The following is a 23,574-nucleotide window of genomic DNA, read 5'->3' on the forward strand; positions in this document are numbered from 1 at the left end:
GCATGCCGCTTACTTTGAGATTAACCATTCAAAATCAGGCACTAAAAACTGTTTGGGGCAATTACTGCGACACGATCTCAGCCACTTCCTAATTTGTATGGCAGACCCAAGTTGACCCTGGGGTTGATTTTAAACTCTTTGCCTTTGTCGATGTATACGTAGATAATCAAGGTTCCGTTTTTTCTCTCTCTCTCTCCGACAGTCCAAGGAAGAGGTTGTGCGCTGGGAAGAGGGGAAGAAATGGCAGACGAGGATGGAGAAAGTACGGAACGGACTCAAGGAGAAAGAGGGGGAGGTGGAGGCTCTTTCCAGACAGCTCGGCACTCTCAAAGACCTCTACGCCAGGTGAGCGCGAAGCCCGAAGGCCGGAACACAGTCGGGGCGCAAGCGTAGAGCGCCAACGGAACCTGCTCGCTCCTTGGCTTCACACCGCGGTCACATTAAATAGATTATCATGAGAGCGGATTGAAGGCAGATGCTCTCCACGCTATGGTTTCGGTGGGTTTCAGCCTTGAGACATGCAGGGGGTTGAAAGAGCAGCAGACTTTGCAGCTTTGGCGGCTCATTCCTTCCTCTTTTTGGGGCTTTTCACGGTCTGTAGTCAAAGACACATAAAGCCTCTAGAGAAAGGCAGCGGACAATCGGATTCCTTCTCCTATTTGTCAGATATCGCCAGATATTCCCACAAAGTCCCACATTAGCTTGGAATGACACGGTTCAAAAACAGGTCCCTCACCGGTGGAATCCAGTGAGCAGTCAACGTGACAGAGATAGCATGGCGACCTAGCCTGGCTATTGCCAGACCAAGCTCAATCGTAGACTGAGCTTGGTCTGGGGAGGCTGCTGTCATTTTCTTCAGCGTAAGAGGCCTGATCAACAGGCGTAGTTCAAATGTCGCAATTGGATAGTCCTCCAACCAAACAGACCCAGGATCAAAAAGCTGCTTGCCATCACTTCCCTGTCGTCGTTGTATTAAACCAGCCAATAGCGCGCCAGGGGAAAAAGCCAGCTTGGTGATTGTCTCCAGTAAAAGCGGATCGGAAGCAGCTCCTCTCTGGACCCTGCTGCCGGGCGAATTCAAATCGCCGGCAGAACGACCTGGGGTCACCCAGTCGAATGGCGACCTGCACAGGGGGGTAAAGCTTGTTCCCGTGTGCTCGATGAGCGCAGACTGGAGCAGGAGAACAAGGGCCTGCTGAGGAAGGCCAAGGGGCGCGGTGTGACCGCCGACCACGTGGTGGGCGTGCGGAGTGCCGAGACGGAGAAAGAGCTGGAGGAGCTGAGGAGGAGGAACAGCGAGCTGGAGAAGCAGATCCTCAGCATCAGGTAGTCAAGTCAAGTTCATTCATCCGTCTCCCTAGGGAGAAATCTGGTTTAGAGACAGGGTACTGCTGCATAGACAAACATGGAACATAGAGAGACAAGGATGCATAAAGACAGTAAAACATCCAACATAGAAAGAAAGTACAAATCTGGTAACCAGATAGGGACCCAGGGTGTCCGCGCATCCTTAAAAAGTCTTAAATTTGTGTTTCTAAATGTAAGACCTTTGAGAGTCTTAAATTCGTTACAAATGTCATATGGTGGTCTTAAATACTGTAACATAAGGTCTTAAATTTGTCGGGGCAGGACTTTTTATTTTTTTATTTTTCTCGTGGGACTTTTCAGGAAGGACATGTAGAGAGGCTTCTTTCTTGCTAGCTGCATATATAAACGATTATCTGCGTGCTTGCTAGCTAGTCTGCGACAATGGGTAGGTGAATGAGTCTCTTTGAGTGACACACATGCTATGCTTGGGTTATAATACAGCGGGATCCCCCCCACCATCGCGTGTTTTAGGTCTTAAATTTCATTAAAGGTGGTATTAAAAAGGTCTTAAAAAGTCTTACATTTGACTTGCTGAAGCCTGCAGATACCCTGACCAACGGGCAAGAAGTATGAGCAGTGCAATTTGCCCTACCTACCAGTCAAAAGTACAGTGCTAGTACACGTTTAAAGTGCAGTGCACAATAAAGTGCTGGTGCATATTAGAGTGCTAGAACATAGTAAAGAACATAGTAAAGGTACTAGGATCGTGTGGTCGTCTACCTCAAGTCCGACCATGAGAGAGAGATGGAGAAATGTTCTAGATCCCCGTCACCAGTGACTTCTGTTGTTGAACCTTTATTAATCCAGGGGAGTCTCATTGAGATTTAAACATCTTTTCCAAGAGCAACCTGGGAAAGAAGGCAGCAAAAATAAGCAATTTACAGATGAGGACAACATAAATAAGACCATTACACACTCGCAATAATACATTCAAAGTCAAGTGCATTGACAACGAACCAGAATGTCCAGTTTTATGCAATTCAAAATGAACTGATTTGTCCATAGAGAATATACGTTATCAGTCTCCGTCTTCAGACACGCTGAAACCCCTCCTCCCTCACTCTGTCCTGACACGAGGAACATTAAAGGTTAAGCTGGGGAAATCGTACATTACCCTGAAGTAGGCTCCTGAGAAACCGCTCGAGAAATGGTATAAATCCATCAAACAGGGTCATACCAAAGATCAATAGAAACATGTGCCTAAGCTCCATCGCCGATGGGAACCTCAGGGGACCCACTATACCTTAGTGCAGATCTTGCGAAAGAGTCACTGGGATGCCTCTCAAAGCATGTGGTAGCCATATTGGATCAGCGGACCAGCCGGATAGATGTTTATGATGCCTCCATAGCACTATCCCACATCCCAATACTTAATGGTGCAATGTGTAGGATTTAGAGGCAACTAGCAGTGAGGTTAGATGATCCCCCTCTCTGCCCTCCGCTCAGCTAACCCTATCCGACAACATCGGCTCATTCTAACGTTTGTAACCTTGTGCAACCTTTCTCAAATCAAACCTTTTAATAAGCTCTTTCACGACCCTTCAACACTGCTCCCCGACAGCACTTCATCACCGCCCGTATCATCCAAAACCCATCGTTATGAACGGGGACGTCACCTTGTCACCCTTAGCCCTGTGCACCGACGCACGCAGGCAGACCCCAGAGCTCATGATCTCGTGATCGATCTAACGCGGCCCCCGCCCCCATGCTGCGGTGTTGAAACCTTCCAGGAGCCAGCAGGCCCTGCCCAGGGACGCAGCTGTGGATGACCTCACCCAGAGGAACCGCTGGCTGGAGGAGAGACTTCACACCATGGAGTCCCAGATGTCCAAGGAGCCTCCTTCCAGGCCTTCTGTAAGTATCCCCATATGCTTCCATAAGCACATGGGGATATGTGCTTATTTCTCATATGGAGCCACAACCATTACTGTCACGCATGTGGTAACAGCCGAGTGGGGGTGTTTGAGAACTCGGTCGGTAACTCTGAATGGCAGCGAGTACAGAGCCGGTCAGAGACCTGTCAAGGCTTGGACCACAGAGATATACCGTACAAAGAGATATATGACTGTGTGTGTTTAGCCCATAGCCCACAGAGACCGCCGATTCAGAGTAATCCTTTGGGTTCACCTATGATGAAATGACGGAGGTTAGCATACACATGTGTTCATTTGTACCACATTTCATCTTCACAAATAAAGATCAAGAGGGCTCAGATGAATAAGACGAAACGAGCCCCAGAAACATGCATATTCGGGTTTCAATACCGAATTTCAGATGTGTAAAGTCAACCTGTGAAAATCATCCTGGACACACCGCGTGCACAGGGTTATGGCGTCAGTGTGATATGGCGACGGCCTAAATCTGTTTCTACTACACTGCAGTTAAACAGGCCCAACATTAAAACGTCTTTTGCAGTGGCAGCTGGTTTCCCATATATAATGGGCGCAATCGACTTATTCACCACTTTCGCCTTTTTTTTTTTTTCACTGCCCTTTGTACTATAATTTTTTATCAAACACTCGATTCTGAATGAGCGATCAGATGCAGAATTACAGGTCAATGTGAGAGTTCCCAGGACCATGTTTGGTTAATTATGGGTTAGGGTAACCCTGAGCTCACGGTCTGATTTCAAAGCTTGTTCACTTGCGAACAATCTTAGGAAAATTAGAGTGTATAAAGTGAAACCCTGTGCCGTCGTGCCATGCACTTTTTAAACATTTTGGAAAATCTCTGCACACACACATTAATGCTTTATCCCTGAGCATTAATTTGATATTGATGCATCTTAGCCAATATGTCTCTGACTTTGTCACTTTTGGCAGATTAAGGCTTAACACTTCCCTATTGTTGCGTGCCTTATGTGATAAATTAATCCACAATCTGATTGTAAAATGTTCATCTCCTTTTCTCTGCTGAGTCGAGACGCCAACTTAACAACTATTGTATTTCCTCCTCGAACTCGACTGTCGTCTTGTCGTCTTGTCTTGGCATCTTTCTGCTCACATATGCGTCCTGATCTTGTCTGGTTGACACAAATTCAATGCAGAGCTATCTTCCACCCATGGTTTCTACGGAGGCAACATCTGCAGTAGATTAAACTTTATTTTGAAAAATGTGAGCAATGTTCCCCATAGGGAGAAAAACAGATAATCACAAAGTTCGGTGGGAGAATGAAGGAAGGTGTTGATAGAGTGATAGCTTGTATATACGCCAGATTGACCTGGCTATTTAATGAGGCAATAAAACAGCAGTGGACTGCAAGCTCTACATTTGTATCAGTTTCTGGCGCTGAATGTGGATTACCAAGGTAGACACTGCGTTCTGGCCTTCAATAGTCGGAGCCCATCAGCCTGCAAATAATAAGCCCATATTATGATGTTTGGAACTATTGTGTGGCTTGTGTCCTTGATGTGGTCTTTTATTTTTTTATATTCTTTCAATTTCTCTATGCTTGTTCCCACGTATCTATCGCTTCCGTTCTCCTTCAACGGACTTCAATCATTCTATTGCCGACATGTGAAGGAAGGGGGCAAACCCACCGCATCTCCAAGAGCGAAACGCGCCCCTCGTTTTGAAGTCGGGCAGGGGACAGACCGAGAGAACCCAGAACCGCACAGCGAATTACTTTCTCAAGAGCAATCGTTCCCTCATCCGTCTGAAGAGGAAGCAGATGCCGATTCTGATATTATCAAGGAGGAAGAGGAGCAGGTCGAAGGCGGCGGAGACGATGAGGGTCCGAGCGGACAGGAGAGCGGGACCTGTGCTACCGAAGTCGTCACCAGCGAACCCGACGGAGATCCCGCCATGACCCCAAACTTGGCGAGCGCAGAGGGGATGGATCCAGAGGTCGAGGCTGAGGAGAATCCGTCGGGAGCGGCCAACCCGTGCGACCTGGGCGTGGCAGGGGATTTGACGGACGAGGACAGAGTAATGCTGGGCGAAGAGACGGGTCCAACCATTATGGAGATGGAAACGGGTGACGAACCGGAGCGACACAGTACAGCTCAGGAAGATGCAGACCCGCAAGACGAACCCAACGCTGATACGCTCACAGACACTGTGACCGCCGAATTGGCAGGAAGGGGCTGCGTTGAGCCGGGGTCTGAGGTCTTAAGCCACATGGGCGTACCAAAGAGAGAGAGCCAATCTGACAGACGCCGCCTGAAGGTACAGTCAGGCCCTGTGGTGTCCCTTTGGTGTTGGTAGTTGCTGTAGTAGTGATGGAGGTGCAGTAGCCTGGTGAAGCACTGGCGTGATATTTCCTTAGTTTGTTGTTGTTGTTATTTCCCCCCCCACCCCAACCCGACAGTCAAAGACCCCCAAAGCCCTAACCCTATCCAACAGTGAGGCCTAGATGGTTGTCTCTAGTTCACCTGTGACAACGTAGTGGAAAACTTGCTGAACTGCGACCTTGCGAGTGCTTTGCCCAGTGGCTCATGTGGTCACTGAGTTATTTGCAATTCATGAGGGCAGGACTCATGAATACACTTAGAACCCTGCTTATAGATTGTTTTGTTTTTTATCTCTTCATCGCTCACCTTTCCTCTTCGTCAGGGGGTTCCACTCTCTTTGATCCTTTTCATGATCTGTGTCCACACTTGGATTTAATAATATTTCCTTCCGGCTCCTTCCTCTAGACGTCCGGGCGGGGCACAGGCACGCCATCGCAGAAAGACCAGGAAATCCAGAAAGAAAACCTGAAGCTCTCCTCTGAAAACCTGGAGCTCCGCCTTCAGTTGGCACAAGCTAATGTTGAGCTGCCTGGTCTAAAGGTACGCTAGTCATGGAGCAGAATAATTGAAGAGAAGTTTGGCGAAGTCGCAAGAACAAAATTACTGGACCAAAGAATTTGCATTTTGGCACTGCCTCGCAGACAACAGAGATGCAGATATTGTTTGCGATTCGTCAGACATTTAAGACAAGCGTGACTTATTTTGTTTTAGTTCCACAAATGGAAATCAGATTGCCCGTTTCCATGGGAATCCCACTGACTTCCCACTAACTGAGGGAACATTTATGAATCAAACCCGAAACCGCATTGGTTATAAAATGTGTTTATCAGCTAAGAAAATGAAAGTCTTAGGCTACTCGCCTTAGACTGCCTTAGGCGAGTAGCATACTTTCAAAATCTCTGGTTCCTAAACATCTAATCCAGAGGAAAACCTATAATTGTTCCTATTAAAGGAAAGCCTGTTGTCTGAGACAAGCTAACAAGTTAATAATAAAATATATTTAAGCAAGCAAATAAATATCGGGGGGGAAATAAACATTTGAACTCAATAACGGTAGAAATCATAGAACTAATTTTGTATTAAAGAAAGAATCGATTTTCACGGCCCTTTCTGTTTTGGCAGCGAGAAGTCGCAGACCTCAAAGAGATGTGCCGAGTGGTGAGGAAGGAGAGAGCCGAGGCAGAGAAGAAGCTGTCCCACTTGCGTGGGGTAAGTGGGACAGGAGCACGTCTAGAACCACTTTACACCATCTCACTTTAAACAGTAAAACAATGCGCTGGAAGCATATACAGTCAGTGCTGATTACCTCTACTCATAATGTTTCCATTCAGCGTTTGTCTCTCATTGCATTTCTATGACTCCTATTGTGCAAATCGATTTTATTTTTCAATTTTTGTATGGTAGCTTATTGCATATTTTTGCATTTATTCTCTTTTGCGATGTTACTATGTTATTGTGCTGTCCTTCTGCTGCTCCTATGCAAACTATTCCTGTCCGGGAGTAACAAAGTTGATTTTTAAAGGTCCCATGAAGTGCCACCAAGTGCGAGTGTGAATAGCCATTACGAGCTGTTTTGAAAATCTACCCCTTATGACATCACAAGTGGGCATGTCCAGCTAGATGTGTGACGGATAGATGAGCAACGTTTGGTACAGTCCACTGGGTAGGTTGGAAGACTGATCTATCCAGCACACATCTAGGTGGAAACGCCCACTTGTGATGTCATAAGGGGCCGATTTTCAAAAACGGCTGATCACACCTGGTAGCATGTCATGGGACCTTTAAAAAAAAAAAAAAAAATATATATATATATATATATATATATATATATCTTATCTTGGAACCCGCTATGACATTTTCACAGACAAGATCTCAGCGAGAAGTGAAGGCTTGTCTACCCGAGTGTCCTTACGATGATAGATGATTTAAGAACCACTTGGCTGTGTCTTTGTTCTGTGGAGCAGGCGGGCACCAGCGGTAAGACGGTGGGCGACCTGGAGAAGACGGTGGGGCTGATGAAGAAGGTGGTGGAGAGGGTGCAGAAGGAGAACGACGCCCTCAAGAGAACCTCCGGAACGGCCAATCAGGACAAGCTCGCGTCTCTGCAGCAGCAGCACGAGACCCTCAAGGTTTCAACCACCCTGTTGACACGTTGCATAGTCATTAAAATTACATTTACATTTACATTTACATTTAGGGCATTTAGCAGACACTTTTATCCAAAGCAACTTAACAATAATTACATTTATCAGAAGAAGGTGAAACAACAATATATCGCTGTCGGTACAGTAAGGTTGTTCATAGAACCAAGTGCAAAGCACGAACAATCGCTAGGTTAACCCATTCCCTGTAAACAACAAAGATAGCTAGGATTAAATGCTACACAACTAGGTACTATAACTAAGTACGTCATACAACAGGTGCGTACATTAAGTGCCATAAGTGTGACTTGTGCCATAGTAGTGTTTGATAAGATGTGGCAATTTCAAGCCAAGTGTGAAATGTTGAGACCTAACCGCCTCCATCATCTTTCTTCCTCCATGGAAGACGGACTATGAAAAGCTGAAGCAGGAGGCGGACACTGAACTGAACGCCAGACTGGAATCCAAAACCAGAGGGATGGAAAAGATAGTGATGGAGAGCGAACGGCTACGGAGAGAGATTAAAAGGGTCATTTGTTTAGTCGAAATCGAACAACTGCAATTAAAATCTATCTGTTGAAGGCTGAAGACGCAAGACTCATGTTTCGGATGCCGTTTCCTGTTTGCACAGGAAAAGGAAGCGACAGAGAGGCTGCGAGTGACCAGGAGCGGCCTAGAAGTGACCATCGAGAAGCTGGAGTCAGAGCTGGAGGAGACCAGGCGCAAACTACACACCGCTCTGTCAAGAGCCATCCCCGAGGGAGCCGACAGCAAGACCTGGAAGGCCTCAGTGGTGACGAGGTCAGCCGCTGTGCCTCCACTCGTTTAACCTCGATCCAGGCCGCGGCACCCGTGTTCAGACGGGACTATTTGCAGTAAAGGGTAGATTGACCCAAGATGGGTTCATCCAGAATCGTTTTTTTTCCTTGTCTTAATCTTAATATGAAATCCTTCAATATTTCTTCAACTGATCAGTTGGATCTTGCTTTGGGTGTACGGTAATGGTGGCTTGTAGCAGAGGGGGGGGGGGGGGGGGGGGAAGCAGATAATTTAATTGTTTGGTTTAAAAGGACCCGAGCCAGGCTCTCTGTTTTTCATCATACTCCTACCCCAATGCATATGCAGTTATTAGAATGTGATCTTCCACTGTGGTCTGGCGCTACTCCAGGATGTATGAAAACAAGATGAAAGAGCTGGAGAGAGAAGGAGAGAAGGAGCGGGCCGAGCGCACCGAGCTCAAGAGGAAACTGAAGGAGGCGGCCGAGCGAGAGGAGAAAGCCCTGCGCGCCATCCACGCACTTGAGGATCAGGTGCCCCGTCTCCATTCATACCAACCCACTCCATTATGTTCCAGGACACGACCGCACCGCACCGACAAATGACCCCCCAGGCCTGTTAAGTGTGGTTCAATAAAGATGATGAAAACAAAAAAACCCTTTCAGGCGGTACAGCGTGTAGCGCTGCCGTGCGATGGATTCACCTGACTGCAGTTTTTAATCAAGAGCCCGTCAGCAACGAGTGTCGGGCTTCAATAAGCTCATATTTTCGTCAATCTTTCATCAGGTGAAAGGCGGCACCAGGATTGACGCAACTACAACCAAAGATGTGGCAGCGCTAAGGTTTGTGCCGATCACACGGAAAGAAACGATGATTATACAGGCACAGTTCATTTGAGGTGCCCTCACCGTGGGATTGATTCTGTGGTTGCATGACGCTGAAGACTGTGTGTGTGTGTGTGTGTGTGTGTGTGTGTGTGTGTGTGTGTGTGTGTGTGTGTGTGTGTGTGTTTTTTGGTTCTCCAGGCGGGCCAACGAGGAGCTGGAACAGGAGCGGTGTAAGCTGATGAAGGAGCTGCAGGAGCTCCGGGAGGGGTCCGGACAAACGTCCACTCTTCAAGGTGAGGTCTCTTAAAGGGGACATATTATACCACCAGGTGGGAGTGTGATTAGCCATTACACGCCGTGGCCGTGGCCACCTAGATGCGTGCTGGATAGCAAACGTTGGTCATCTATCCGTCAAACATCTAGGTGGACACTTCCGCCTGTGATGTCAGAAGCTGCAGTTTCAAAACGGCTTGTAAAGGCTAATCACACTCACACCTGGTGGTATAATATGTCCCCTTTAAAGGTGGGCGGGCCTCAAGCCACTTCCCATAGGGTGAAACTTCTCTCGGATTTCGACTGGTGGCATTTTTCAGCAAAACAGCCCGATGGTGCGTTTCTAGGTTCGATTCCCAGTGTCCACGGACTGCCTGAGTGCATTCTTCAGCAGGATTCCCTAACCCCTTCCTGCTCATAAATCATTTACAAATCACTGCAAGTCCCTGGCACAAAGAGTTGCGGTTATACCACATTCACACACACCCAAGAGGGAATCTAAACACAGCCACACCTCCTAGTCAAACACCCCACAAAAGTACCCTTGGTAACATAAGTTGACACTAGTTTGATTGGTGTTAATTCTACTCCATGGCACTGAATTTCATCTTGCTTTAGGCTCCAAGGAGCTGAGGAACCTTCTGAAAGCATCCGAGACCGAGAAGAAACGTTTACAAGGGGAGGTGAAGAAGCTGAGTCGAGCCCTGGAGAACTTTGACCCAAAGTTTTTCGATGAGATTGAAGACCTGAAGTTCAACTACAATTTGGAGGTGAAGAAGAACATTCTGCTGGAAGAAGAGCTGAGGAAGGTTTGCACGCAGTTTGGCGTGCCAGCTAATATTCCCAGTGTGTCAATCACCTAAGCCATTACAAACCACAAGAGGGCTGTTAAAAGTAACCCAACACTGTATTGAAACCACAGGCCCAAAGCCCATAGGGTGGTTCAGATCAGATAACAGCTACTGATATTACCTGTTCCAATGGTTTGATAACCCTGTAAAATATATCATCTGTAAATGAGTTGATTATGGCAAATAGAAGCAGGTTTGTACATTCCAATTATTCCTGATACAAAACAGTGTGAGAGATCTGCTTCATACAGTCCACCACTTTATTTCTTCGTAAAAAGTGCTAATAAATCCTTTATTATGAACTACGTTACCGTGCAGATGTTTATTTTTTGTACCCACTGCCAATAAAAGACAATACATGTCATGTTTGGATCTTTTAAATAGCATGTTACCCAACATCTGGTATATATTTACATAGTCGTTTTAAGTATTAAATTCGACAAAAAAAAAAAAAGCTGCAAACGATTGTGGCAAATGGGTCTCCGCTTCTCCACTGATTGCGAGGTCATCCAATGCGGTGCGACAGCGCCCCTTGGTGGTCGGCGAGTGCACTGACTTGACTATTGGTTCATTATATATATATGGTATAACATTTTATTTGTTACTCGTTTCTGATAATATAACCATGCGTCACCTTGCCAAACTCCCCAGTGGGATGACGTTTTTTTTGTGCCTCTTCAGCACAAAGCTTTCAATCTTCATCATGGGTAATGTCAAGCAGCTGTGGCAATTGGCTCGAGAGTTTGGCATCTCATCAAATGTTGTAAAGGAAAGTATCGAGTCTAGGGGTGGACGTTGAGGGATCCGACGCTACGTGTCGAAGCGGACGTCCTGTAGCCGGCTGAAGCGCTGTCCGTCCAGCCGGGAGAGGGAGGCGAACAGATCCTTGGTGGGGAGGCGGTAATCGTGGTCCGCCGTCCAGTCGACGCGCACCTCCACGGGCCTCGAGCTGAAGGAGCAGTCGCCGTCCGGCCAGCCCAGACCCAGGTGGTGGCGGTGGACCTGAGGACCGACACCAGGGAGACGTCACCTCCTCGGTCCAAGATGTCATGTTAAACCCACAGCAATAACGTGGAAACCCCAGGCGGAAACGTGACAAGTCTCTGAGCTCATAATAAAACATTTTGCCTATAATCTTTCAACGTATAACATCTATTACGTAATGAAGCGAGCATAATAATTTCCTCCTTACATTATGAGGCAAGCATAATAAATTCTCTACTTATAAGCCATTTTTGCGCATTTGTACATCAGGAGGTTCGACCCTGATGGAGATTCAGGAAGGCTGGAAGGCTGAGAGTTGGGGCTCAGAATTTGGGGGGTGCTCACTCACCTTGACCAGGGTGCCGTCGTCACAGTGCCACACGATGCCCTCCACCCCACCCTCGCGGCTCTCCTGGAACCAGGAGGTCAGTCCCTGGAGGTCCAGTGGGGGGGGGGAGGACCCTCCAACCCCCACGCTGCCGTGGGACACTAGGGCGTGAAGGGGCTGCTTCTTGGCCCCCATCCCTGGAGGCGAGGACGAGTAATAAGTCACGCTCTACGGCGCGCTCACAGCGATGGGGGGTTACGGGGGAAACATTTTCCGGCCACTGGGGCGGGATTTTGATGACGGAGTTGCCCTTTTGGTGACGTATGGTTTACTAGTGACGCGCATCAACATGGCGGAACATGAACGTTTTGCTCACTATAAAAGAATCAACCATCATATCACATACTTTACTATTGATTGACGTTGTAACCGTCTGTTGGCATCGACTTTAAACGTTGCGTACTGGTAAACCAGCTCTAGATAAGGTAAGTGTATCCAAACAGTGGCAATACAATGTGCTTCTCATAAATAAAAGCAAAAGGATAGTAGGTGACAGGCTGCAAGGAAATAAAGGCGTGCAAACCTGAAACTGATCCTACTAAGTTCTGTTTAGTTCTGACTGTTTATTGGATAAAAAAAAAAACATGCTGTGAAAAACTTTTAGATTCCCAACGCGGTGCACATGAACGGTCGCTGTCGGGAAAACGCGTAAGGGTGAGAGCCATGGACCATGGAGCGTGAGCGCACCTTTAGTCTCACATGCAACCGGGGATTAGGTCTCAAGCGGGACATCAAAGACGGAGGATTTTCATCTGTCTTTTAAATGTATGTGCCATACTTTATCTGTGATACCTGAAGATGAAACTTGTGTTGTCTGAAGACGAAAGCTTAAGTCTTATCTGGCCTTTAATCCATGTTCCCTGTCTGCGCTCTCTCAAGCTGAGCACTAGTACATGACCTTTTCAAAATACAGAAAGCGTTTTATTTTTTTCATTTTCAAAAAGAACATTTCCTTTGTGGTGAACGGAGAACTTGTTTAATCTCCTACTCGGTCTCCGTTAGCCCGAATAACAAATGTATAACTAAGATGAGTCATGTGTATAGGTCTGAAAAGAAGCTGAAGCAAAACATTGCAATGTGATGAAAATACCTGTCGGTAAACACACCAATAGACTGATGAGAAAATTGTTTTAATATCAGATCTACGTGAGCCACGTAAACGACCCATTCTGAGATTAAAACGTTTGCACCCCTGTATGATAGGACCTTTAAGGCCCTCGGGGTCTTGAAGTCGCAATGCGTTCGATAGTGCCCCAAACTTTTAGTAGGCGGGAGACTTTCTGAATTAAATAAACTCAATAACAGCGTCCTGCCCGTTCTACCTGGGTATCTGCTCTGAGGGACGTGAACTAGTGTAGCTCAGATGGCAGATGTTGATGGTAAGAGTATCGTGAACAAAGAGTGAAAAGGCTAGCAAGCCATTTACAGTTCTACATTTAGGGCTTTTATCCAAAGCGACTTAATAATTACATTACTATACAAAGAACGGCAATTTATCGCTGTCAGAACAGTATGGAAATTCATAGAAACAAGCGCTAGGTTACCTTGCAAGACTAGCCTTTTTTATATACGGAAAATATGTCAGTTATAGGATGTGATTTTATTGAAAACATTGTTTACATCACTATCGATCAGCATATGTATGATACATACGGATATGTCCACGTCATTTTAAGCGAGTTGAAAAGTTATTAACCGCAACTTTAAAGAGGACCTATTATACTACTTTTCTGGTCTTAATTTCTTATTAATGACTCCTATAGCGCAACCTGACACGAATCACAGCACAAAAAACGATGTCGATTTTCGGGAAACTCTTCCTCTCATCTTGGCGCTTTCAGCATTCTCTGTCAACGCTCGGTTTCGTCCTTCTCCGCCCCCTCGCCCCCCTCCTGCCAACCCCACTCCGTTGTGATTGGTTACCTTCCTTGAAGCGTGCGCGCGGGCAGATTTGACCAGGCATAAGGGGGCGCGGCAGGAGTGCCTCTACGTAAATGATTTCCCGGAAATGTGTACAAGTGAATCGCAAACGACGTCCCGAGTGTTTAGCGCTCTGCACAGCCACCCCAGACTGTCTGCAGGGAATACGTCGAAATGCATGTACGTCATTATTTGACACTTTAGTATGGTTTAACATGACTTTCAATCATTATAACAACGTTTATAGGTCATAAAAGTCGAAAAAGCATAATAGGTCCCCTTTAAGGGTGAACCCCTTAACCAGTATGATGGTTAAGGGTCACGGTAGAGGGGAAGCCTGGAGCCCGGGGGTCCCAGCCCTACTCACCGTACGGGTTCCCGTTGACGTTGGTGCCGATGAGCTCCAGTGTTTGCTCCATCAGGTCGACGAGGGGGACCAGGGCCAGCTCCAGCAGGTCGGGGCACTGGTCTCCGGGCCGTAGGACCAGGGCGACGCCGGCGTCGTAGTCCACGGTGGAGGAGTGCCAGCAGTACTGCTTGTTGTCCGTCTGCACCGGAACCCAGCCTACAAATTAGGGATTGGCCGATATTAGATCTTTTTTCGTCAGCCTTAGCCGATGACCGATACGCCGATGTCGATTGTCTTGAGCCGATAGTTGGAGTCGATACTGCTTCTGCTCCCTCAATTGACATCATAAAAAATACACCATGATAACATAACAAATGTTACAAGTCTCAATTTGAAAAAGGAACATTTGTTGAACCGTCTGTAAATCATGGCAGGAATTAAAAAATATAATAATAATGATAATCGGCCGATGCCGATACACGTAAAAAAAGCAAATATCGGCCGATAGTGTCAGCCGGCTGATATATCGGTCGATCATTACTACACATCTGACATAAAGACAGTCAGCCCGTCTGGGGGTACTCTCCTCAGAGATCTATCTGTGTCCTCTCCAACAAGGCATCAAGGCATGAGAAGCATTGCAGAACTGTAGTATCTGTTTCCCCTTTCCCTGAGGTAGTTTTTGCAGGAGTTAGTGATTAGTTATCCATAGCGACTTCCAGTGAATTCAGATACAGATCATGAAAGGAGCAGGTAGGGGTTAGGGCTTTTTCTCGAGGATGACTACAGGGGGCCCTTGGGGGGGGAATAGGGCTGGAGCCTTTCCCCTTTCAGCTGAGTCATACTAGCCAGTACATATCCCACCCGCCCGAAGGAACGATGAAGAGAACTCAAGACTTGAAAATCTGGTTTGTTGCTAAAGTATCTCTAGTCTAGGACCTAGAATGATCAACGCAGTGTCATCATCTGCATGTGTGGGGGCGGGGATGGTGAACGGATTGTGGGTCCTTTAGCCCCGAAAAGCCTGCTTTGACTCTGCTTCAATGGGCACAGTTGCCCATAAGTTTTGGAAGCTTCATGAAATCTATTCATGTTGCATCAGGGCACATGAACAGTGCCAACAATGGGGTTGAACCCAGTAACTTTTGGCTGGGAGTCCAACACCCTTAACACTAGTCTATCCATCGCTCTATTGAGAAGAAGCCTTGGAGAACCTGGAATATGTCCGTGATCGTCAGGGACTGGTGTTCCCTCGTGATGTTTGACACCGTGAGCTGGGATCCAAGCCTCTGGAACGGTCCTGAAGTCCTCCTCTACCTTCCATGTGAAACCTGGTCGACGAGAATAACACACACAAACAACCCACCGCAATCATAAGTCAGTTCCTAGTCGTTATGGATTTGATTTAAGCCATAACAATTGGCATTAAAACATGACAGTTTACATACGACATTTCTGTCACAACCCGAGCAGCGCAATGCTCCAAATATCCGTGACCTACAACGCTTACAATACGATTATTGAATAATCGTGACCAATTGGAGGAAAGTCATCTGGGTTTCATTTAGACTAATCACATTGTGGTGAATCTAAACTGGCAAGACATATATTGTACGCTCTTGTTTGGACTACTCTCAATGACGTCAACGACTGTAACAGTACTTCCTTAACCAACCTCAATATGTAAAGGGTTTTCAGTCTCAAGTGGTATGAAGATTTGTGATTCATCCTTTTTCACCCGTTTGCTACAACTGAAATTGCAGCATTCCCCAGATATCATTACTGCTCACCAACTACATTCAAATCAATGGCGAGCCCACTGATGAGGACACATCAGGCTTAAAAGTATGCTTGCTTAAGTAAGAGAACACTTACAATACCTTTAGAACTTTTGTGAGAATGCTGATATTTTTTGAAGCTCTTGTCGGCTAGTTTGGTAGGCTTTCGGTCCAGTCGAGCCCAGAGATATGGTTGCCCTGTAAAAACCCAAGGAATAACAAGAGTGGTTATTTGGCTTTCAGCTGAGAGAATTTAGACAACATTTTGTGATTTGAGTACACCCAATATCAGTGCCATATCCAACCTTTCTGGGGTTGCATAGCGAACCTTTACCTTCATAATATGTCACATAGCAGCAGGTGCCATCCAGTTTTTCTGTGGCTAGCGCATTCTCCACGTTAGATTCTAACGCCAAGGGGTTGAGGTGTTCAGTGGCAATAACCTGAAACGGCTACAGAAAGAAAACAACTGGGATAAATATGGAAGATAATTAATCAGGATTAATGAATGATATTCCATAGCTAGCCCTGTAGTAAGTTGGCGGACTGTATCATAAAAGGGCCGACAGAGAAAAGGGGTCAAGAAGCCCATGGCTATGTTTTGATTTGGGATTCAAGTTTTTCTAAGCTAAACACAGACCTGGCCAAGCCGTTTTCTGGATTGTTCCTGTTTCACTTCCGTCAAAAATAAACATGGCACTTTCTGTTGAACTGAACTGAGACGTGGCATGTCTTATTCGCGTTGTTATTACAGTAGGAGGACAGCTAAGTGCTGATGTTGCTCAGAAAATGTTTGTTAGCATCAGTAGGTCCATGCGCTTGCTAGTGACAGCTGAGTCCTCTACGCATGCGCGAGGAATTGTGGGTATCGTAGTTCTAGGGAACATTTTTGTAGGAACGTTTAGGCTACCGATTGAGGATTTAAGAAGTGGACACAATAAATTGTATATTGAGCCACCAATCGAATTCAAGTATAAAAATATATTAAATATTTTTTTGGAATAAATGAAACACGACTTGAACCATGAATGTTTTTATTATTTTATTTTATAAAACAATGTGAATACATTTAATGATACACTTTTCCTCACCAGAAAATATAACATGAATAATGAACCACCCCTCTTTTTCTAAAAAGAACTCACACACACAGTCCCTCACACAAACACACAAGTAAACGCTAAAAAAAACTGTTCCAAGGCTTTTACCGCTTTACAGAAACTGCTGTAAAAAGCAGCCACTCCACCTACAACGCGGCGATGGTGTTGTTGTCTGATGGACGGATGCATGGTTTGGCCTCGCTGATGTTCTTGCCTTCGGTCTTTGCCTCCTCTGACAGTTGGGTCTGCAGGCGCGTATCACTCTCTTGCTTCGACATCTCGGTCTCCGCCTCATCCCTAGTCTGCTGGGGTCGGGCCCACGGCGGGGGAAATAAAAACCTTTGCCTGAGGGGACCAGAACAAACGACCAATGGACCAATGAAAAACCTTTACCATTTTTGGGGTGAATTGATATGGAAATAAGCATTCAAAAACACCTTAAATACTTTATATATTTACAGACAGACAGACAGACAGACAGACATCTATATAATCTTAAATTATATTTTCTTATTGTATTAAGGGAGGGAGGGATGGGGGGCTACCATATTTCCTGCTGATCTTACTCACAGTTTGCAGTACCAGGAGGCAGCGGCAATCGAGACCACCAGAACAACAAGTCCCACCACAATAAGAGCCACCTGGAGGCCTGGGGGAGAAACGCCACAACACAGAGGCTCTGATCAACATCTGCCACAAAAACGTGGAGAGACACCAATCCCCCTGTATCCAAGCAGCAAATGTGTCCAGGTTTGCTAAATGCGGCAGGGACTTTATAGGTTATATATTTATTCATACCTTTCGAAATTGCAGCACCTTGTCATGTGGATTAAAAAAAGAAGACATTAATGTTATCACTTTATTAACAAAGGCTATGGGCTTGGAAACTAGGAAGCGGGAAATATCTTGTGGAAGGTCGACGGTGCATCTTGTTAAAAGTTAAAGTCTATCGTAGGCCAGAAGTTGAGGCTAATATTTATCTAAATACATCACCCATACAGAAATAATCGTACGGTAGTAAGAAAAAGCTAGTAATAAGAAAATAACAAGGATAATTATTTGGAACGGAAGAACACAGAGTGGTCAAAATCCATACTCCTTGTCTGAATTGTTCTCTGTTATGTTGTAATGGTGCAGTGCCGGAGGTTTAATTTGACACTTTGTTGATGTGTGGTTCATGTGTTTGTGTATTTTTTTGGGGGGGGGGGGGGGGGGGAGTGTTATTTACCTCCTAAAGATCCCTTGGCGGGGTGGAGGAGCGTGTTCTCAGAGGGGCTTCTCGTGGTGGTGGTTTTGGTGGTGGTGGTGGTGGTGGTGGTGGTGGTGGTGGTGGTGGTGGTGGGGCTGGTGGAGGAGGAGGGGTGTAGAAGGAAGCTAGATAAGCTGGAGGCCCGCACAGGGGTAGCAGGGGTGGATTTCCGCTTCCTGGCGGGGGTCCTCGAGGTCACCACGCGATGCGTACCACGAGGAGCCGTCGAGGGGAGCGGGAGTCTGGAGGTGCTGGACGTAGCGAGGGAAGAAGGGGAGGAGGAAGAGGAAGAATACCAAGGGGAACGCCCCGTCGGTTTTGGCGGACGAACGGGATCAGGAGGAGCAGGTCTCGGGGGGGATCTCCGTCGGGGTTTGGTTGAGGGTGGAGTCTGGGTGTGTCTGGGTACTTGGGTGGGGGAGGCGGCGGGCGGCCGGGCATAACGCCTCCTCGTTGCTGTGGCCGTTGGCTTGAAGGCCGCAGCGATGGCGGTTGTGGTGGGCGCATCTGCGTTGGAACAAGACAGCTTTCATAGTTATTGACAGAATATGAAATGCAATATTTAAATGCATAACTTACATTTCTTAACCAAACATAACCCCAACATATTTTCCATGTAGAGACAGACAGACAGACAGGCAGACAGACAGACAGACAGACAGACAGACAGACAGACAGACAGACAGACAGGCAGACAGACAGACAGACAGACAGACAGACAGACAGACAGACAGACAGACAGACAGACAGACAGAGAGAGAGAGAGAGAGAGAGAGAGAGAGAGAGAGAGAGAGAGAGAGAGAGAGAGAGAGAGAGAGAGAGAGAGAGATAGATAGATAGATAGATAGATAGATAGATAGATAGATAGATAGATAGATAGATAGATAGATAGATAGATAGATAGATAGATAGATAGATAGATAGATAGATAGATAGTAAGTATCGATCGATAGATACTTTACCTTCTGGTTTGAAGCAGAAAGCGGCAAAGCGATGGCTTTCCAGCACACTCCAAGTGCCCAACCCTACTGCGCCCCTCCCACATTTCTGTTCTGGGGTTATGCGTGGGATGATCCCTTTCTTCACATCATCCGTCCATCCAAAGCTGTTCACAGAAAAGCGGCACAGAGGCGTGGTATGATTTATTTGCTTTCTCACTGAAATGTATCGTCCAGCGTCAACCAAGGATGTATATTTTAATATTTTAATTAGAATGACTAAATGTCATGTTATTATGATATTTGTCCCAATCCTAACCACTGTAATGGTTAAGATTAATGCAAATATATCGTTACATTTTGTGGTTTTAATATTTAATAATTCTTGATTCTGGTGTATATAGACGTAATCTGGATCATCTTATCATATACTGCAGGCTACTGTGTTTTTGTGTTATTTCATTTTCTATCTTGCAGTGGCAAAGCTAGACCTTTTTTGGGTGGGCTCAAGCCCACCCAAAACTTTTACTTAGCCCACCCTATCGTTTCGGCCTCAAATCTAATATTCTGCTGTTTTTTTTTACACAAGCAATGAGAGGATGGATGTTGTACACTAATGAACAGGCTCAAATGGGCTAGTGAAATCGAGCGCAACCTTCCTGCAGGAATCTCTAACCTCTGATTGGTGGGTGGGCCACTCCTGTTTGACAAAACCGAAAATGCAGCACGAGCGCACCTAACATAGTTTCTGCTGTTTTGTCTGTCAAAGAGGCTAGCTAGTCTTTATGAGAAAATCCACGACTTCCAGCTGTGTTATAACATGACCTGGTAATAATAATAATAATCATTTTAAAACCTTGACATAATCTGTCAGATGACAGTTGACCACAAGGCGATTCTATCTATGCCTCTTCTTAAATTGCTTCATGTTTTTGTCGGCAGAGCCTTGTAAGGCTGCGTAGTATGATAAGCATGATAATGAGCAAGGAGCAGAAAAAGTTGACATGGGGGCTAATTTTTTGTTGAAAAAAACCACAGGCATTATTTTATCAGCTGAGGGCGTATTCCTTGACATAACAACATGAGCTAATCAACAAGTACAACATGGTCTGATACTATGAAACTCAGGAGAACTCTGATTAAAGGTGTCAGGGGAGGCATGAGTGGCAGAGGGGACTTAGTGTCCTATTTATTTATTTATTTATTTTAATAAGTTACTTATTTTATTTTAAATAAACATAATACCAAGGGTCAGAAGTTTTACCAGAATTTTGATCTTACAAAGTCTGAGTGTCTAGATTCATGATTGAAAGATGAATATATATTTTTTTTAAAGGGAAGAAGCTGATGAAGCTGACAAGTCACCAATGTTTACTGTTTAAAAATATTTCTAATTAAAAGAAAAAAATTACATTTTTAAAGCAAACCCCAGTGAATCATTTGCTCTTGTTACTCTGTTTTGGGATTCACACAGACTTAGCAGTCTTGTTTAAATGTTACAAATTGAGTTAATAAACTGAACCTCGAAATTGTTTTAAGTTGTTGCAGATGTTATCTCCGCTAATTTTATTAATCTAAATAAATAAATATTAGCATGTTCTCAATAGTAGGCTATTTCAATTCAGGGAGGGCGTGAAAAAATGTCTATCTCCTAGGGGGGTAATGACAGAAAATAATTGAGGATCACTGGTCTAGAACATGTTGTAATTGTTGATTAGCTCACGTTGTTATGGCAATGAAAATGTCCTCAACTGATAAAATAAGGCCAGCGTTTTTTTTTAAACTGAAAATTAGCACCCTTTTTTTTTTGCATCAGAACAGCAAGATATTTTGTCATCAGAAGTTTTATAAAAATGTATGGGTCCCTGAAAGTGAGACAACATAGTTTAGTGCTCCCGAAATAGTGATCTGTTTCTCATGGTATTCAGCTAGTACATGTTGTACTTGTTGATTTTTTTGCATCACAAGTTTTATAAAAATGTTGATACAATTTATAAAATTGTATGGGTCCATAAAAGTGAGGCGACATAATTTAGTGCTCCCGAAATAGTGGTATGTTTCTCATGTTATTAATCTAGTACATGTTGTACCAATGTGCTTCAGTAACATATTCAGGAAAATATGATAATATTTGAGTGAAATTTACACAAAGGTAATTTAATATACCTCAAATTTGTTATTACAGTTCACATCCATTTGATTATTCCTTCATCCAATCATTATTTTTTCCTTTTATTACTTTAGTGGTTCAGAACTGCATTATTTTATCTTGGACAGGATTTTTTATATACTCCATATACCCATGTGGCTTCCTGGGGTTGAGCCCCCCCAAAAGTCAGAACCTAGAATCGCCCCTGTGTGACAGCAAGAACCATGGATGTCGGAAGTCGCTTTGTGAAACGTTCACGTGATAAATCGTCATTACCTGCACGTTTCAAATCCACTCTGCAGCGCCACCACCATTTGCTCTCTGGTCGCTATGGTAGCGTTCAGCCTGAGACAAGCATCCCTGGCTTCGGCGGCGGTGAACTGGTATCTACCGGTTTCAGGAATCATGAAAACCCCAGCGATCCTTGCGCTAATGGGATCAGCTGGACGCATGAAAATATGTCAGGTGAGGTCATTGGATTTAAAAAAAAAAATAGAAAAATCTATAAATAGATAGTAATAGATAGTTAATAAGTAATTTCTTTCAGAAACTTTTATTTCAATATCTAATTTAATATAACCTAACAAATGACACTAAGTGAATATAAGGCAATAAACAATCCAATTAAAAAAGCTTTGAAACAAGGACGTTTGCTTAAAGAAAGAAAGAAACATTTCCACACGCAAAGAAAAAAATTGAAAATGTAAGTAAACTACATAATGCAAATAATAGACTTACATTTCCATGTAGAACTATTTTCTACTATCTTGAGAAAAACATTGGGCATAGCCCCAAACATTTTATCATTATATTTTTGCAATCCATCCTGTTTCTTATCCAATATCCATAACCTGGTACTCACACACACCAAGAGACCAAGAGAAAATCCTGATTACATACCTTTTAATTGCCCTTGATTAAAAGCAATGTGGATGGATAGAGAGAGAAAAATCACTGGAGAGTAAAACCAAAGGTTTGCCATGACTCCAGATGAACCAGAAATATAACTGAAGTGAAGCGACGGGGAGGCTCGACAAAATAAATCAAGAGAAGACGACGACGACGCATGTGATGAGTGTGTTGAGAGGAAACAGGAAGTGAAGGTCAAATCTGCTTGATGCCCCTCTGTCAGATCACCGTTGCTGGAGGTAGGACAGCCATAAAACTGCATCAAAAAATGTCATTGGGAGGTCACGTTGGTTTGCCATACGATGAAACTTGTATTTCACCTTTTAAATTCTACCAGTGATAAACGACTAAGGATTTCCTGCACCCTGGTAACCCTAGATTACGACCGACGAACAATTCGAAAGGATATTTTTATAGCTAAAAGTCTAGATAGTGTATGTAGCTTTGATGAACTTGACACCAATGAGCACCAATTTGTTTAGGGTCCATTCCCACACTTCTCCATTAATAAAATCCTGTGGAACGATTTGGGGACGTCGTTGAAAAACACTACACAGGAAGATAGCAGCCATTGAGGCGCGAGAACATCCAACTCCTGGTTCATGATGGATTCCACTGCTGTTTAGTTTCTGCTTAGCAAGCATAGCTCCTCTGATGTCATAGCTGACAGAACTGGCCAGCGCCAGGAGGGAACCCTCTTCCTCCATTCTTCCGGCGCTCCCTTCCCCCCTCTGTCTCTCTCTCTGACTCTCTCTCTCTCTCTTTCCCTGGTTCCCTCTGTTGTTTTGTCATTTTCCCACCCAGTGATAATAACTTGTTCTTCCTGTCCGTCCCTATGTCCAGCCAGCCATCCATCTATCCATCGGTCTGTTGTTCCTCTGTCTGTCTGTTCCTCCATCCCCCTGTCTGTCTATCTATCTGGTCAGTGTTGTGTTTGATACTGTTCCTGAGATCATAGTTTAATGCTACTATTAAAATGACACAATTTATTAATCTCTCTCTCTTTCTCTCTCTCTGTCTCTCTCTGTCTCTCTCTGTCCCTCCCTCTCTCGCTCTCTCTCTCTCCCTCTCTCTCTCTCTCTCTCTCTCTCTCTCCCTCTCTCTCTCTCTCTCCCTCTCTCGCTCTCTCTCTCTCTCTCTCTCTCTCTCTCTCTCTCTCCCTCCCTCTCTCTCTCTCTCCCTCTCCCTCTCTCTCCCTCTCTCTCTCCCTCTCTCTCTCTCTCTCTCTCTCCCTCTCTCTCTCTCTCTCTCTCCCTCTCCCTCTCTCTCTCTCTCCCTCTCTCCCTCTCTCTCTCTCTCTCTCTCTCTCTCTCTCTCTCTCTCTCTCGTATTAGCCATAGT

The 23,574-nt window shown here is 45.1% G+C and overlaps 3 protein-coding genes across 4 annotated transcripts in view; 1 reads left to right on the plus strand and 2 right to left on the minus strand.

Annotated features, from left to right (window-relative positions):
- The window catches only part of cep290 (centrosomal protein 290), a 46,788-nt gene extending 35,974 nt beyond the window's left edge, over positions 1-10,814 (plus strand). Inside the window, exons 41-52 of the mRNA XM_056599773.1 lie at positions 203-345; positions 1,171-1,326; positions 3,099-3,222; positions 6,006-6,140; positions 6,723-6,809; positions 7,565-7,729; positions 8,148-8,270; positions 8,373-8,542; positions 8,910-9,051; positions 9,305-9,360; positions 9,544-9,638; positions 10,237-10,814. Of these exons, the coding sequence (XP_056455748.1) occupies positions 203-345; positions 1,171-1,326; positions 3,099-3,222; positions 6,006-6,140; positions 6,723-6,809; positions 7,565-7,729; positions 8,148-8,270; positions 8,373-8,542; positions 8,910-9,051; positions 9,305-9,360; positions 9,544-9,638; positions 10,237-10,481 (1,641 nt within the window). The 3' untranslated portion in view covers positions 10,482-10,814. The remainder of the gene's footprint in view (positions 1-202; positions 346-1,170; positions 1,327-3,098; positions 3,223-6,005; positions 6,141-6,722; positions 6,810-7,564; positions 7,730-8,147; positions 8,271-8,372; positions 8,543-8,909; positions 9,052-9,304; positions 9,361-9,543; positions 9,639-10,236) is intronic.
- Positions 10,262-16,747, minus strand: rlig1 (RNA 5'-phosphate and 3'-OH ligase 1). Its single transcript, XM_056599777.1, has 7 exons — positions 16,529-16,747; positions 16,223-16,340; positions 15,991-16,086; positions 15,325-15,441; positions 14,129-14,326; positions 11,803-11,978; positions 10,262-11,471 (listed from the first exon to the last, which is right to left on the minus strand). The coding sequence occupies exons 1-7, from the start codon at positions 16,616-16,618 to the stop codon at positions 11,280-11,282; spliced, it is 987 nt and encodes a 328-aa protein (XP_056455752.1). The 5' UTR covers positions 16,619-16,747; the 3' UTR covers positions 10,262-11,279.
- Positions 16,748-16,825: 78 nt separating this feature from the next.
- lyve1b (lymphatic vessel endothelial hyaluronic receptor 1b) lies at positions 16,826-22,846 on the minus strand. 2 transcript variants are annotated; one of them, XM_056599775.1, is made up of 7 exons: positions 22,225-22,846; positions 21,601-21,766; positions 19,200-19,342; positions 18,217-18,744; positions 17,787-17,804; positions 17,559-17,637; positions 16,826-17,333 (listed from the first exon to the last, which is right to left on the minus strand). In XM_056599775.1, the coding sequence occupies exons 1-7, from the start codon at positions 22,493-22,495 to the stop codon at positions 17,135-17,137; spliced, it is 1,404 nt and encodes a 467-aa protein (XP_056455750.1). In that variant the 5' UTR covers positions 22,496-22,846; the 3' UTR covers positions 16,826-17,134. The 2 variants fall into 2 exon arrangements, with proteins under 2 accessions (XP_056455750.1, XP_056455751.1); XM_056599776.1 differs by lacking the exon at positions 17,787-17,804 and having other exon boundaries at positions 22,225-22,845.
- Between the last annotated feature and the right edge of the window lie 728 nt (positions 22,847-23,574).

The sequence above is a fragment of the Gadus chalcogrammus genome, chromosome 9 (genome assembly GCF_026213295.1).
Source record: "Gadus chalcogrammus isolate NIFS_2021 chromosome 9, NIFS_Gcha_1.0, whole genome shotgun sequence".
Classification (NCBI taxonomy): domain Eukaryota; kingdom Metazoa; phylum Chordata; class Actinopteri; order Gadiformes; family Gadidae; genus Gadus; species Gadus chalcogrammus.

Bases quoted from the DNA above. Each gene is read 5' to 3' on its own strand.
- rlig1 (XM_056599777.1), bottom strand. From the start codon at position 16,618: ATGCCACGTCTCAGTTCAGTTCAACAGAAAGTGCCATGTTTATTTTTG. The intron at 16,087-16,222 runs GTAAAGGTTCGC...GGGTTTTTACAG, and splicing joins CTATGTGACATATTATGAAG to GGCAACCATATCTCTGGGCT. The intron at 14,327-15,324 runs GTTCTCCAAGGC...CCTAATTTGTAG, and splicing joins CGATCACGGACATATTCCAG to GCTGGGTTCCGGTGCAGACG.
- lyve1b (XM_056599775.1), bottom strand. From the start codon at position 22,495: ATGCAGTTTTATGGCTGTCCTACCTCCAGCAACGGTGATCTGACAGAG. The intron at 21,767-22,224 runs GTATGTAATCAG...TCATGCGTCCAG, and splicing joins TAATCAAGGGCAATTAAAAG to CTGATCCCATTAGCGCAAGG. The intron at 17,334-17,558 runs GTGAGTAAGATC...TGGTCCCCTCAG, and splicing joins GCCTCCTGGTACTGCAAACT to GCAAAGGTTTTTATTTCCCC.